The sequence below is a fragment of the Dendropsophus ebraccatus genome, chromosome 1, assembly GCF_027789765.1.
Source record: "Dendropsophus ebraccatus isolate aDenEbr1 chromosome 1, aDenEbr1.pat, whole genome shotgun sequence".
Taxonomy (NCBI): domain Eukaryota; kingdom Metazoa; phylum Chordata; class Amphibia; order Anura; family Hylidae; genus Dendropsophus; species Dendropsophus ebraccatus.
Genome location: NC_091454.1, coordinates 26,806,638 through 26,823,191, shown reverse-complemented (window position 1 = coordinate 26,823,191; position 16,554 = coordinate 26,806,638). Strand labels below are relative to the sequence as shown.

The window sequence follows — 16,554 nt, the reverse complement described above, 5'->3', positions numbered from 1 at the left end:
TTTTCCAGGCACCCAGAGAGGAGCGGCAAAGAGCAGCAGAGGGTTCAAAGGCAGCCAGCTGGAAAGCCAACCGCTGAGCCTAGCATTTTGCTTCACTTGTACTGACTGTAAATGCGCTCATCCCTAGGTATAACATATGTTGGGCAACTTTGTAATTCTTATTTTATGAGGTAATAGCACTTTTGGTATCTAGTGTATACAGTATGACAATTGCATCCTTAAAAGTATGTGACTATTGAACAAACACAGAGTGGCTTGGAGAATGTACCCTCTGCTAAAGCAAGTATATGGCTTGCACTGCAATATTGGATAGGTTTAAAGCGGTATTGTTTTCAAATCAACTGCTGCCAGAAAGTTAAATAGATTTGTAAATTACTTCTATTTAAAAATCTCAAGTCTTCTAGTACTTATCAGCTGTTGTATGTCCTGCAGGAAGTGATGTATTCTTTTCAGTCTGACACAGTGCTCTCTGCTGCCACCTCTGTCCATGTCAGGAACTGTCCAGAGCAGTAGAGATTTTCAGGAACTGTCCAGAGAGTAGATAGTTCTTGTCAAGGACAGAAAAGGCAGCAGAGAGCACCATGTCAGACTGAAAATAATACACCATTTCCTGCAGTACATACAACAGCTGAATTTTGTAAATAGAAGTAATTTACAAATCTGTATAACCTTCCAGCACCAGTTTATTTGAATTTTCTCTTTTTTTACCGGATGACCCTTAACTTGTTGGATAGGTTTACAATGACGAATTTTACCTTAAGCACAGGTGCAATGACAATGGCAGCAAAGTGTTTCTCCCAGCTGTTTCTACTTTCTTTTGTCGACCAAACTTCATCGAAGTGTACAGGCCCTGAGGTATTGGTAGAGATTTATCATAAGTGTTGTACAGGTACAAAAAGTGTCAATAACTTCTTCTCTAAAGCCCCTCTTACACAGTCCAGTACTGCATTAAAAACACATGCAGTTTTTAATATTAACGTCTAATGGCTGATTTTTTTATGTTATCATTTTTTTATATTATCATGATGATCCACACCTGGTTTCAAAGATGCAGTAAAAACTGCATTGTGTAAGAGCAGCCTCAAGGTGACAGCTTCAAGCATACAGGTCACAATAGGTCCCCATTCACTCTGCTAAAGCCAGAAGAATGTATGCCCATAAAATGCCAGATGTTCTGGATCCGCAGGTGATTTTGCAGATAAACTTACACTGTCCGCGCTGATCGGGATTCAGCATCTGACAAAGTACAAGATGTACTGTGGTAGTGGTGTCATCTGCACTCTTTCCAAGAGTATTCATCAGATATTCTAGATCTTTCTCAATGTGACGGAATAAGAAACTTGTAACATCTGGAACAGTCGGCTTTACAATGCCCATCACACTCTGTTACACAGGAGAAGGAACAGTGGGTGAGACTTGTTTGTACATGCTGTAAGGTCACTGTTCCATAGCCCGCTTTCTTCACTAACAAAAATAGAGCTCTACAAGCTCTTCTGACCTCACTACAACACAGGATACTGTTACTAGTATAGGCCACCATTGTGATAAGTACCTGTATATCCTCCTCAGATCCCAGCAGCATTGATAGATGTGTCACCATCCTCAGTAAAATAAATGCAGGAGTAGGTATATCCCGGTCTGGAGCTATAACTGTTCCTTGTCTCTGTGGGAGTCCCAAGACGTGTCCTGTCTGTGTACGATCCCCATCATTCCTATATGCACAAGGAGAAACACCTTAATATCTTAAACCAGTTACATGTAATGCAAACTATGTGCAACACAAGTGAACCCTTTACACTTGCCATAGCAGTACATGAAGAGAATGGAAATGTATTAATGTATTAATTAATGTGATTGTTGGGAAAAAAAAAACTTTGGCTTGTGCAACTTTCATATTATAACCGCTAATTTCATGTTACTCAAAAAAATAACACATTTGCTAATTCTAGCCATAGCTGCGGGTACTAGCAGAAAGCAGACCCATTCATTTCTATGGCCCCGTACACATATCCGTATGTGCTACCAATTTGTGTTTTGGCCACGATCTGTGCCACATGGATCCCTCATATTGATTGCAGGGGTCTGTGCCTGTTCACGCAGGCTGCGGATGGCTGTGCATGCACATCTGAGATCCCGCTCAAAGCCATGGGTGTGACATAAATATTGGTTTGGTTATGACAGGCTTCCAGCTCCAACCTCCCTTTTTAAAGGGGTTATCCAGCGCTACAAAAACATGGCCAATTTCCCCCTACTGTTGTCTCCAGTTTGGGCGGGGTTTTGAAACTCAGTTCCAATGAAGTAAATGGAGCTTAATTGCAAACCGCACCTGAACTGGAGACAACAGTAGGGGGGAAAAGTGGCCATGTTTTTGTAGTGCTGGATAACCCCTTTAATATAATAACAGCAGGAAGAAGGAAGAGGTAATGCAGAGCAAACAAGAATGTGGAGAGCTAGGAGTGCAACTTTTGGGGAATTGTCAAAAAGTTGAACTGAAATGCTTTCACTTCAAAAGAATACATAGGGGGGGATTTAGCAAACATGGTGTAAAGTGAAACTGGCCCAGTTGCCCCTAGCAACCAATCAGATTCCACCTTTCATTTTCCAAAGAGTCTGCGAGGAAAGAAAAGTGGAATCTGATTGGTTGCTAGGGGCAACTGAGACTGTTTCACTATACACCATGGGGGAGATTTATCAAACCTGGTGTAAAGTGAAACTGGCTCAGTTGCCCCTAGCAACCAATCAGATTCCGCCTTTCATTCCTCACAGACTCTTTGGAAAATGAAAGGTGGAATCTGATTGGTTGCTAGGGGCAACTGAGCCAGTTTCACTTTACACCATGTTTGATAAATCTCCCCCCATGTTTGATAAATCTCCCCCATAGTCTTTACAGTTCTGGTGGATTTTTTTACGGTTACGTTTAGCATACTATAATCCTGAACAAATCAACGTAAAATAGACCTTTCCAGACAATCAATCAAGAATTGCAAATAGTTTAAATTTTTCTAAATGTATCATGTGATCCTTTTCATTTTAATCTTAAAGAAAAAAAAATGCAACAGAAACATACTGAACACGCTCGAATCCCTGATAAGGTGCATGGTTTTGCCCACCAACAGCAGCTCCGCAGTCTAAGCATCGACTCAACTGCATTGGCTGTCCACACTGGAGAAAAAAAAATTAGAGCACAAATGAAAATATTATTCCCGTTATTCCTCTTGGAAATGTGTGATTGAACTGTGTGTCACTATTCGACATAAAAAAACGTGCCAAGTTCCATCAGACTCTGTACATACTGTTCATATAAAATGAACTTTATAGCTCATAAAATTTCTCTTATAATATATCGCAAATAAGCAATATCCCCTTTACAAGTTTGTGTAGTTCACAAAACTTACCTCGCCAATAGCACAGTAGTGACCATTAGGACAACCTATTGGAGATAAAAGAAAAGCATATTTATCAGGTTACATTTAAAAATATTTAAGTGTAAGGGTATGTTCACACTGAGCAAATACGGTGGAATTCCTCAGTGGAGCTCTTCGCCGCGGAATCCCGCTGTGCTCAGTGTCCTGCTGTGAGTGAATGAGAGGGTGTGTGCCTCTTGTACTCAATTTTATCCCAGGAATGAGGCCTCCCCAACTCTGCCTAACCTGGTTATGGCAGCAGTCACTCTAACAGCATAGGTGTTAGTTGGAATCCCCTTTAACCCCCTTTTACAAAGTAAATATCACTTACGGTACCAGTGCAGCTGTTCACGCATGGCACCTCTAGCGTAGACAATCAAGTCTTCTGGCATTGTTGGTAAGAAGGAATTCTATAATTTATTTAAAAAAAAAAAAATTTAGTATATTTTTTATGTTTAACTACTAGAGGATTGTTTAACACACTATCCGGCAACTTATACCTGCATTCTTTCAGGAGAAAAAGACAAATTTCTTAGTGGAGAGAGAAGGCGATTATTGCCATTCAGCAGCACAGCAGCCAAATGTACAGCCAGTCCGAACACAGTGACTTGTGAGCCTCTAATGCCAGGAGCAACATGTAGTACTGGTCGGCTGTTGTTCAGCAATGTCTCCACAAAGGCTCTGGTGGCTCCCTCTTGGAGAATGTTGATGTTCTTAATAGAACTTTTCATGTCTTCATGTTCCTATGATGAACAACAAGTCAGTGAACAAACCCGATCAGTCGCTGATATATTAGACATCAAAAAAAATATAAAGATATAACAACTATTTCAGTAACTTAGTGAAGCACTTACAGGCACTGTCCCATGTACTGGATTATTTTGGACCCCATAATACAAGGTTATTTCACGGAAAACAGCGAGAAGTAGGTAGGAAGCCACTTCATGTTTGGGATTTGTACACCCCTTAGGAAGGAAAAATAAGATTACTAACCGGCAATGTTACTATGAGGTAACTGTAAAACAACATATATAAAACACATATAAATACTGAAAGTGGTATTTATAGTGTTATGGGACATCAAATAATGACTTTAGGCCAAAAAGAACATTTTAGTGTTCATTCACATTACAGCGTGTGGTCTGAAGTGCCAGGTTTGCATTTATTTTTTTATCTCTTTAAAATAATAATAATAATAATAATAACAACAATAATAATATTATTAATAATAATAATAATAAGTAACACAAGGATTTAATAAGTTTAACAATTATAAACGTAATATTATTTACATGGGAAGGAAAAGTCTATAATGGGATTACTAACCACCTGTATTTTAAATGGACATGGAAAAGGGCTTACCTCTAATGAAGTACTGTATGCTGACCCGATTGGTGTGAAATCCATTCTGCCACCGGAAATTCAGGTATCCCTTGATACAACCATGCCATGCAACCCCCATTCTGCAACCCAGCGGCAGAATGGATTTCCTGCCAATCAGGCCCGTGTACTTCATGACAGGTGCATTACATAGACTGAATCAGGCCGATTATTGCTCTGTGTAATAGAGACAACAATCATCGGCTGATCATGTCTTTTAGTACTGACCTAAAATCATTGTCCGCCAACCGCGCATCTCTAAGTGTAATAGCATCTCTTCACGGTGCCGATGCTCTTCTGTACACTACTCACTTCCATTAGCCACCACTATAGCTTTAGAGCGGGTCTCTGAACTAAGAGGTCGCTCAGCCTATCATTGAGTGAGGCGCTTCCAGACAGTTATTGGCTGAGCGGCCTGTCAGTTGAGAGACGCGCTCTGAAGCTACAATGGTGGCTCCGAGAAGCGAGCAGAGGGCAGAAAAAAAAAAACAGGACCGTGGAGAGGTAACGTATACAGATTAGGACTGCACGGACATTGCTAATGATGTCCATGCAGCCCTTGCTAAACGTTTATCAAACCTTGTAATAGGCTCACTTACAGGAGGCATTGGGCCATGTAATAGGACCCTTAGGCTGGTTACGTTTTTATTGGTGTCATGGTGAACTCACTAAAAAAGCTCAAAAGTGGCCTGGGTGACTTTTTTGTATATAATATCACAAGTATAGCGACTTCTTCCGATTGCAATATTTGAGTTGGGATTTTTCTTTTTCTTCCTTCAAATTAAAATGAACTGCTTCCTTATATTACTTTTTGTCTTCCTCTGGTTCACTATAGGCTGAATTGGATTAAAAACATCCATTCTACTTCTGTTCAGCTTTTTACACTGTTTCCTATGACTTGTTGATGGGAGCACAACATGTTAGGCCTTGTAAATGCAACTAATACTTCACCCAATGATGTGCAGTTTGGTAAGAAGATGCTGATCAGTGAAGGGGATGCAGCGCCCCAACAAACAATGTATTAACTTCATGATTTACCAGACACAATTCTGTGCTGTATGCTTAGTAATGGTTGTGCCTTGCACTAAAGCTCAAAGCAACTTAGATCTATTTAAGTGAATGGCGCAGTGCTGAAACGGCAAACAAAGCCATTACGTAACAAGAGTCAAACCTCAATCAATCTGATACTGATCACCTATACTAAGTCGAGACCATCAATTCTGTAGAGGCTCCAGTTAAGGGGGGAGGGGGTTGGCGGAGTTGTATTTACAAAAATATATATATTTTTTTTAAAATAATGTATCAAATAATTAGACAATATTTTGAGATGAATTTGAGCTGATTGACTATAGTTATACTCTACCTCTAGGGCTTTTTCAATCCATTCTTTATTGCCCTCTATCATGGCTCTACCAATCCCATCTCTCAGAACTTTGTAGCTGTGTCCGCACACCAGGAACTGATCAATTTGGCTTGTTTGAGAGTTCTGCAACAAAAACATCAAAAGAGTAATGTAGGTTTTTGTAATCATGTCATACAGGTATATTCTGAATTATGTGTGTAATATTTAGGATTACAGACAGATGGTGTAGGTGCTCCATACCATCCACTGGTTTGCAGAGTACCTGTCATCTTAGTTATCTAAGTGAGTGAGTCTCCTTCACCGAAAGTAACACAATACAGACACAGATATGCTGTTTGATTGACAATTTTCTCTCTATGGCAGCACTGACCACGCACTGCTAGATATCATATGCACAGTACATATTCCTATACTGCCTGACACTACAACATCAATGACATATAGCCATATGTGCCTATATTTCTACTCGCAGTGAGGGCAGATGGGTTATTCCCATCTCCAACATGTATGGTTGTCTACTCTAAAGGATATGCTATGGGTCCTTGGCCCTGTCTGGCCTACTTGCAGTGGCTGGACCTGGTTGGAAGACTGAAAACAAATGAGCAAGCTCTTCGTGGGCATGGGGAGAGGTAAGTAATGATTGTTTATTTTGTTCCCCCCCTCCCTGCCGGCTGACAATTTATTTAAATCACCGGACTCTTAAGTTGGTAAAAAGATAGATAGACAGACAAATAGATTTACCTTATTCTGCAGTATTACTGGAGGAAAAAGCCACCTGAATGCAGGATCTTTGAAATGCCTTTGGACAGTGTCTATACCATCCAAATTTGCCAGCTTTCGAATCAAATAAACTCTATGCCAGTCATTCCCAGATAAGCAGCAGAACTTCTTTACACAGAGCAGGTAATTCTCATTGGTGACTCCTAAAACACAATACCTATTAGTTATTTTCATGGAAAAAAGAACAAACATCCAGGACTCTCTGTACAACAACCTATTTCTGAGAGCCCAGAGATGAAAATCATACAGCCACCAATGGGAAGAGGGTATTACATCGAAAACCTGGATCGGCATTAGGGACTATTTTTTACCCCCAAAGGTGAGTTGTGGTGATCTTCTAATGTATAGAATGTTTTTACTATTTATTTTGTGCTAAAAATTGTATTATGTTACTGTATGTAACAGGCCGTTACTTATAACAATACTTATCTATGTTCATAAATGAAACACATTTAAACTCTACCTTTAGATTTGACAGACAATAATTCAGCCGCTGTGTTAAGCGCCAGCCTGACTCTGGCCACATCCTGAAGGAACTGTACAGTCTTGTCATCGTGGTTTCCTCTGCTCTGTATGAGACATTCTAGAAAAGATCCTTCATCTTTTAAGTACTTTTCTCTGTCTGAAGGAGAGAACTGGATCCTTTGTCCTTTCTCAAACAATGAGTCCTACAAAAAAGTAACAAAGTAATTAAAGGAATTTTGTCATTAAAGCGATACTTAATTTTTTTAATTTTTTGGGCAGAAATCAATAGTCCAGGCGATTTTAAGAAACGTAGTAATTGGGTTTATTAGGCAAATATGCCATTATCTGCATTTAAAAAGCCTTTTCCCAGGGCCCCCTCCTCTCCTTTCTGTCATCCACTGCTCAGAATCAGGAAATCTCAATCAGATGGATCCTGTCTGAGCTATGGAGGGGGGAGGGGGGAGGAGAGACGAGGAGATAATGTCGGCAGCAGAGAGCAGAGAACAAAGGATTACACAGCGGGATTCAGAGTGCTATTCAGAGGTCAGATAGGTCCATGGTGACATCAGAGGAGAGAGCCTGGTGATGTAGCTTTAAATTAACTCTTTGTTGTCCTGTTTTGGTGTCTCATTTCCCTCTCTCCATGAGAACAATTAAGACAGTGGGGAGAGCTTCAAACTGCTTGTTCATGATAAAAATAAATTTTTCAGCTAATAAACCCAATATAAAGTTTCTTAAAACCTCTGCAAAAATTTTTTTTAATGACCGTGACACTTTAACATTTGCAGTATTTATCAGCTGCTGTATGCCCTGCAGGAAGTGGGCAGTAAAATTACGGCTGTCCAGAAAGACAGATGTCCTTTTACCATTGTAGTTTTGCAGGAACATAGCCTTAGCTTCTACTAAAAAAAAAAACAAAAAACAAAGCCCTGTAACTGCAGCAGCAGTACTGTGTGGCAATTGATTCTGTAGAGATATATGTATTTCACCTGAATACCATAAAGAAATATGATAGATTATATAGGTATAATACCTCCATTTCCATATTGCACTGTCAAGGGTCACATATTGTGTGTATCTTACCTCTAAACAGTTTACGAACAGCAGGTAGACTTCTGTGGTGTCCAGCACAGTAAGAAGGTTGTTTCTCTCCACCTTGTAAAAATATTCCTGAGCATACTTTATTATATCTGTAAAACTAAATCATAAAAGGTTTATAAACACATATAATCTTATACATATGACATAAAATGTGTGTGGCAAGTAAAAAAAAAAAAAAGACAAGTAAACATTCACTTTATTCTTTACCTGTATTTCAGAAGCAATTTCAGTATAACTGAGCGAAGCACCGGTGTTTTATCAACTGCGTCCTCAAAGGGAGACAGAGATCTTGTGTAATGTCCTAGCTCTGAGAAAGCAAAGATTATGATTATACAAAAGACCAATATAATATTCAACCTTTAAAACAAGCAAAAAGAAAAGAAAAAAAAAAAACACTTACCAACATTGCCAAAAAGTAAAGACAGTAGATGGTCAATGACCTCCTTGTCTGGTGGAGCGTTATCTTTGAAGCACATGGAGCATATAATATCCACAAAGAATCCATTACATCGCTTCTGAAACTGAAGAGTTCTCTGGATGGCATCCCTGCAAAAAAGGCGGAGATGATATTATACGCTCACAATGTGTTATAAAGAAGAATTTTTCTTATTTAGTAATAATTTTAAACATTAGCTTGGAGCATCTTGTATTTTCACATATATAATATTTATACTAGATGACATTGAAAAGTAAACTACTGTGTGAATAAATGTAACAACATTACCTGATTTCTTTAGATATAACAATAGTGAAGTCGTCTGGTAGCGGTTTCATACAAATAGGACACTTTTTATTGCCGGAATTTATACAATCGCTCACACAAGTCTTGCAGAAAATATGGTGGCAGGGAAGGCAGACTGGTTCATTTGGATCACTCTGGCAGATTGCACAGATCTGCATTCCAAACCTATAAAAAATATGTGATTATTTATATATGTTATCGTGAGAAAAAGAAAGTAAAATGGCAGAGGGGAAAAAAAGGGAAAAAAATACTAATTTCAACATTGTAACCATGGAATTTAGGACTGGTTTTGTTTCCAGTTTAAAACTCACAACTAGTGATGAGCGAAATTACAGTGGGAACAAAGTGAAGTGTATCGTTCCTATCTGTATTCCACTCATCGGGCTGCGGGACTTTGAAGTGTGCTCTGCTTCCGGACGCTCCTCCCCATGTGCTGGAAAAAGATGCATCCAGTCCTGGGAAACTTCTCCCAGTCTTCCAGGACTGGATGCATCTTTTTCTCAGCACCCAGGGAGGAGCTTCAGGAAGCGTAGCAGACTTCAAAGCCCCGCAGCCCGATGAGTGGAATACAGATAGGAACGATACACTTCACTTTGTTCCCACTGTAATTTCGCTCATCACTATTCACAACAATATAAATCCTTTTTTTATCTTCACAGTTATGTGTTTGCATTTAGATGCTTGGATGTTTTCTATGCACAACATATTATTGTAAGGGTATTCCAGCTTAGAATAGTCTCCCACCAATTGATAGATATAACCAGAAGTAGTGTGTGATTGTGCATCTCAATCTCCAGATCACTTCTCCATCCAACTCAGGCCACAGGCTGCACAGACTTTAGAGCCCATCTCCTGCAATGAGTCAGTCTGAGCAGTGACCAGAGAGTAGACATGCAGAGACTCATAGCTGCACTCTTTTTTTCAAATAAAAGAGAATCTAAAAGGTGAAATTTGGCATCAAGACACACTAGATTTAATAATAAGGAATTATCTAAACTAATCAAAGCATATCATAACTACTAAAGTGAATTTTTCTTATATTCAAATACCTTGAAACAGACTTAGAAACTTCATATCTGCACTTGTGAAGGACATCCACCACCGCCATGAAGGGCCTGTGAGACTTTATATCATTGAAGTTCTCCAGGCACTGGGTAGGAAAGCATCATGATGAGGACGATAACTTTCATTTAACAGATTATATTTATATATATATATAGTTAGGCATCTAAATGGTGACTAGACAGACTAATGAAAGATCTTTCAATGAACTTTTACACTTCAGGAACCAATGTATTCCTATCTATCTATCTATCTATCTATCTATCTATCTATCTATCTATCTATCCATCTCTCTCCTATCTATCTATCGATGTGCAAGCATTGTATATTTAGATAATATGATAATATTTTACCTTGCCTTTACAGCTATATTTATTATGATGTTTGTACAGCATATTTTTATGAAATTGTTAAAGTGTCACTGTCATTATTTTTTTGGCAGAAATCAATAGTCCAGGCGATTTTAAGAAACTTTGTATTTGGGTTTATTAGCCGGAAAATGAATTTTTATAATGAAAAAGCAGTTTGAAGCTCTCCCACCTGTCTTCATCGCGAGAGACGCGATCAAGCCGGACGCGAAACGCGCATTGGGGGTGGACTACACACAGTGTTATTGGTAATATTGCAGCTTTTATTGTCTTTGATCCTTATCATGGATGTTCGACCATTGTTGCACTGGCACTTTAGGATCTGAGAGGAGTAGGGAGGTTGGAGCACTTTGGCAGGGGCAGTGCAATAGACATTAGTGTCGGCACGTGATTTACCCATTGTGGATTTACAGTAGGATTTTGCTGTGCATATTTGTCCTCCCATACAATCATGCTGCTGTGATATTCTGTCCTGTGTGAAGAATTGTTTTACTCTGTTCTGCATATTTTTAATATTTATGAATTATTGAATAAACACATTTGATTTTTGAGTTTATATCTGTGTTTAGCCCTCTTTTGTAGGATATATTGATTGAGCCTGGGCAGGCAGGTGGTAATATAGGATAATAATGTTAATAGGAGTTGCAAGATACACTTTTTAGTTAAGAGAAATAGCTCTCGCATCCAATATTATCGCACACTCCACTCATCTGAACAACGCTGATATAATGAGTGCAGAATAAAGCTGGTCCCTATCCTTGTTGCACACATGTGATGCACAATAGTAAGGCAGCAATGCATTGTATATTGGACAAATACTACAAAGGTGCTGATGCATTTAGGTGTTTGCTTATGGGCTGCAGATGACTAGAGCAATATATCACGATTAGATTCAGCAGGGCTGTCGTTATACTGTCTAGATAAGTGTTCACAGAACGATTTTACGTCAGTAAAACATTGCAGACATAAGGTATCATTACTGTATTTTATTATAGTGATAAATGATAAAAAAATAAATATTTTACCCGTCCAAGAAAGTGTGTATGTCCTATTATGATATGACTCATGTCTGGATCCTGAAGATACTCATCCACTAGCATATGTTCCATAAAAAGGGCCATGGAAAACACGCAATTCCACTCCGACCTGTGTTATCAGCAAGGAGTATATGGTTAGGCTTACTGTATACAGTGGTGCCTTGGATTACGAGCATAATTTGTTCCGGGGCCGTGCTTGTAATCCAAATCCACTCTTAAACCAAAGCAAATTTTCCCATAAGAAATCATAGAAATGCAGACAATTGGTTTCACATCCCAAAAATAATGATTTATTATTCTGAATAACATGTAAAACAGATGAAACAAACATTCAGAAACAGCAGAATATGTGATATTATAAGTTACTGTACAGTAATGGAGAGGATGAGAAACACAAGGGCTGACAGAGACTGCAGGGAGTATGGAGGAATGAGCAGGGCAGATGTGGGCACAGTATAGCAGCACTCTCTGTCCTGGGAGAGAGGGGTTACAGCTATGGAGAGATTAACTCCACAGTCCTGTCCCCTGATGTAAGCCCCAGCCTCAAGTGGATCTGCTATGATTTGGAAGGTGAGGGAGACTTCCTGGGACAGAGTACAGTGCTGTAGATCCCACTATACAGACCATGCCCCTCCTCCACTCGCGTTCCCACCCAGTCCTGGGAGCTCTTAAACCAAAGCAATGCTCTTAAACCAAGTCACAATTTTGAAAAACTGTGAGCTCTTAAACCAAAACGCTCTTATACCAAGTTACTCTTAAACCAAAGTACCACTGTATATCCTTTGCTTCCCCTATACATTGACACATCGATGCCTCATTCACTACAAAGGACGTTTTTTGTAACTACGCTACAGATACTAAAAAATGAGAATAAACTCATCTTACAGTGGGAAACAAAATTCATGAAAAAGGAACAATATATATGTGGGATGTAGACCCTACTGAGTGCATGGATACATGGCTACACTCACACGTTTCATAGGATTGTCCAGACCTGCAGACCTGTAGCTACGGACAGCTGCATCCACATATCTGCAATCCATGGACCCATTCATTAGATAATAGTGATCCGTGCTACAACTGCAGGTCTTTACAAGGGCCTGCCTGTTTTTGTTTTTTTTTCCAGTGTGGATCACGGCTCTATTACATGTACAGACGTGTGAACAAGGCCATTTAAACAAATGGGTCTCTAGTCTGTCTTCAATGGGGTGTGCAGAGGAGGTGCCGGCATCCATGGCCACTGGGTCTGAGACTGTGTAAGTGTGGATTATGGTATACACTGGACTTGTGCCCATGGAATGATTTATATGCTGTTATTAGACTTAGATGGACTAGTGCATGTGTTTGGGGATTGATGTCATGAGATCGATTTATATACTGCTATTAAATTAAGAAGGGTCTAGTGCAATAATTTGATTGCTGCTATTAGTGAGTATTACTCTGTTAACGTACATTGCTGCTATTTATAAATTTTTGTTATCAACTTCTTATTCACATGTATAGTAATTACATCTTTTGGCCACTAGGGTGTAGTGCAATAGTCTTATAATACAGCATAGTATTGGTATATTGGCCACAGCAGTGGGCATATGTGCAATTATGTGTTATATATAAAAAATAGACTTACTAATCAATTGTTCTGCAGTTACATACTCTGCAGGTGTCCATGACAATGTCCGGCCCTCATTGAGTTTTTTTTAAAGTGTCCAATGTAGTGTATATTGTGTGGATATGTTTTTTTATGGGGAATTAATTGTTGCAATAAAGATTATGAATTTTTCAAATAATTTGTGGTTGGTTTTGATCTTTTTGAGTTTTTTTAGGTTATATATGTTACTAGGTAACCTCATATCTAACTTGATTGGAAAATTGGTGGTGTTCTTATATAGGTTATATCTGTCGGCAATGGCGTCTGTCTGCAGAACTACGGAATGTGTGAAAGCAGCCTTAGGGGCCTATTCCACGGGAGCGATAATCGTCCGAATCGGCCCCATTCGGCCGATTATCGCTCGGTGGAATAGAGAAAACGATCAGCCGATGGTTGGCTGATCGGCTGATCGTTTATTTAGGACCAAACCTAAAATCATCGGTCCCCCACGCGCATCGCTACGGTGGAATAGCGGTGCACGGCGGGCGACCGCCGATTTGAGAAGCGCAGCATACATTACCTGGCAGGACTTCTCCTCCGCTCCGTCTTCCCCCCGGGTCCCGCTCGTAGCATCAGCAGCTCCGGAGCGGCCTGACTGAGCTGTCAGACGCTTAGCCAATCACTGGCCGGGAGTGGGCTGACAGCTCAGTCAGGCCGCACCGAAGCTGATGCTAAGCCGCGGGACCCAGGGAGGAAGAAGGAGCGGGGAGAAGTCCTGCCAGGTAATGTATGCTGCAAGGACATTGGTAACCATGTGCCTGCAGCCCTCGCTTAACGATCATCGGGGGCCGTGGAATAGGCCCAGTAAAAGAGCGCCGATCTAGCAGATCGGCGCTCATTTACATTGTTGCTCGGCCCGTGGAATAGGGCCCTTACTCTGCCAGAAATTTCTACTGTATGCTGTAGTGGTGTGCTATAGTATACACGCAACAATGCTGAGCTGCGATGACCATTGCAAACTACATACAAATTCTCAGTATTTAGTAGGTGGTTGCTCCCTATCACTGCTGTGTTTGAAGCAGGGTATGGTAGTGTGTACTGTAGGCTGGAAGGCCGTATGTACTCACCCACTTACAATAATGTGAATAATGCTCCACAGTAAACAGTGGAAAAAAGGGAGAGTTTCTAATGTACACTATATGCATATCCATAGGGTTCTACAGGGGTATTCTTGCACAAACAGCACCACCTCTATCCTCAGGTTGTGTGCGGCATTGCAGTTCAGCTCCATTTACTTTAATAAAACTGAGCTGCAAAACCCCCACCCAACCTGAGGACAAGAACTGTGCTGTTTCTGGCAGACAACGGCCATGTTTTTCTAAGCCTGGATAACCCCTTTAACCTGATACAGGCATAAAATTATATAAAAATCCTTTTTCTTGTGACTCGGTACATTAAACTATAGAAAAAAATCTACCTGATTTGATTAATTCCTTGTTGACACCTAGAACTGTATCCTTTCAAATATTCTTCTGAACATATTAGTTCAATAGGCATTTGTAGGTTTTTCACTTGGCACATCCAGGCTTGTGGGCTTAGGGTTGTCACGCTGTCTTTTACTATCTCCATACATATGGAAGCAGCAAAGATATCGAGAACCTGGAAATGTAGCAGAATCATAATAGTAGACCAACACATAAAACAACTAGGAACAGTTAGTAAACTTAATTTTAAATGAGCATTGTCAAAAAAACTCGATATGTCACAAGGATATAACACACACAAAAAAATTAAAACCGGCCAGCACTCCAACACCACTGTTCACACTATGCAGGTAGCACGCTGCTGTGGCTAATATACAAAAACTCTCCAACTCACTCTACTTACCATTTGACCACTAAACATTGCATCACGGCCCTCAATCTTTTCTTCAAGGGAACGAAGCACTGAAGGACAGAGTGCCAAAATCCTGCTTAAGTTTTGCAGTCGGTGCTGAAACGTATTGTAGCCAATGTGCACCAATGGAAGAGTCAGCTGCTCAATTTTTTTATTAGTTGTCAATTCCTCAATACACATTGAAAGGGCATGCTCCATTATCTGCAACACATAGGAAGTACATGGCATGGGGTTAGAATGATAGTAGGTAATATGTGATTTACTGTACGTTCTGTAGAAGCTGCTAACCCCACCTTCAGCTCTTTAGGAGAGGATATAGTCATAGACATAAGGAGGAAGTCTCGCTGATAGTTTAAGAACAGATTATGCTGGTCACTTTTTCCTTTTGAAGAAATGTAACTTCCTAATGGCGTCTGTGAGAAGATGTCTAAAAATTTCATCTCAGGACCTGATAATAAGGAGAATGAAAAAAAAAACAAGTATATAAAAAGTCATTTAAAAGTAACAACAATCCAAGCAATTACTCCATACCTCATGCCCACTGTGTAGAGGAAATTATATACTATGTGATATGCATTCTTTGGCTAGATCCCCACAATGCAATATGGTGAAAGAAACAGGCACATAACATATATGCAGGTACACTCTTTTGGCATACATTGCTGACAACCCACATCCCTGACAAATAGTTGTTTGACACCCACAGTAGAACATAGCAGAAACCATAGCAATAAAGGAAATCATAAAATGCTTATAGAGTTTATGTCATGACGTCCCCTGCAAGGGGTGTGGTCTTCAATTATACCCAAATGCAGTGGTCATTGCCATGTTATGTTGCCAAGATTACTGGTAACATAGTTGTGCCCATTGACTGCTTCAAGTGGGCATGCTTTCAACCACATGTGGCAGCTGCAATATTAAACATACCCTAAGGCAGATATATTAAACAGGAAGGCCAAGCATTTAACAGGAAAGACAATTTTGAAGATTACCTTCTGGACAATGGATATGCTGAGCTTGGGTCCAAATATCTTCTAGATAATCTTTAATTCTCCAGCTGAAAGGCAAACAATTTGCCCCAAAAGCAGCAATGTCCATGTTGTTCTTTACCAGAATGGTTCCAGTCTGCAAACTGTATATGGATGAAAATGTTCACGTACATGCACATACTAAGATATCATTATATATGGCACAGGTTTACTATGACAAATTTATTTCCTATCTACATGGGACTACACGAGGCTCCAATGAGCACCTGGCATGCGGTTATACATTTTCAGTGGGACTTGACACCCAATTGTTTAGACTGTAGCCAGGGGTTCAGGATAGAGGGAAAATTCTGCCCCAACCACCAGTGTAACCCAGACA

At 39.9% G+C, this 16,554-nt stretch overlaps 1 protein-coding gene across 1 annotated transcript in view; it reads right to left on the bottom strand.

Annotated features, from left to right (window-relative positions):
* The window catches only part of RNF213 (ring finger protein 213), a 74,183-nt gene that overhangs the window by 10,948 nt on the left and 46,681 nt on the right, over positions 1-16,554 (bottom strand). The window contains exons 27-47 of the mRNA XM_069969150.1: positions 16,179-16,318; positions 15,480-15,634; positions 15,178-15,387; positions 14,768-14,949; positions 11,691-11,811; positions 10,285-10,385; positions 9,218-9,400; positions 8,894-9,039; positions 8,701-8,800; positions 8,476-8,590; positions 7,391-7,595; positions 6,889-7,070; positions 6,148-6,270; positions 4,259-4,369; positions 3,905-4,147; positions 3,736-3,814; positions 3,396-3,430; positions 3,068-3,162; positions 1,553-1,712; positions 1,209-1,383; positions 756-850 (exon numbers count right to left, since the gene is read on the bottom strand). Coding sequence (XP_069825251.1) covers positions 756-850; positions 1,209-1,383; positions 1,553-1,712; positions 3,068-3,162; positions 3,396-3,430; positions 3,736-3,814; positions 3,905-4,147; positions 4,259-4,369; positions 6,148-6,270; positions 6,889-7,070; positions 7,391-7,595; positions 8,476-8,590; positions 8,701-8,800; positions 8,894-9,039; positions 9,218-9,400; positions 10,285-10,385; positions 11,691-11,811; positions 14,768-14,949; positions 15,178-15,387; positions 15,480-15,634; positions 16,179-16,318 — 2,956 coding nt within the window. The remainder of the gene's footprint in view (positions 1-755; positions 851-1,208; positions 1,384-1,552; positions 1,713-3,067; positions 3,163-3,395; positions 3,431-3,735; positions 3,815-3,904; positions 4,148-4,258; positions 4,370-6,147; positions 6,271-6,888; positions 7,071-7,390; positions 7,596-8,475; positions 8,591-8,700; positions 8,801-8,893; positions 9,040-9,217; positions 9,401-10,284; positions 10,386-11,690; positions 11,812-14,767; positions 14,950-15,177; positions 15,388-15,479; positions 15,635-16,178; positions 16,319-16,554) is intronic.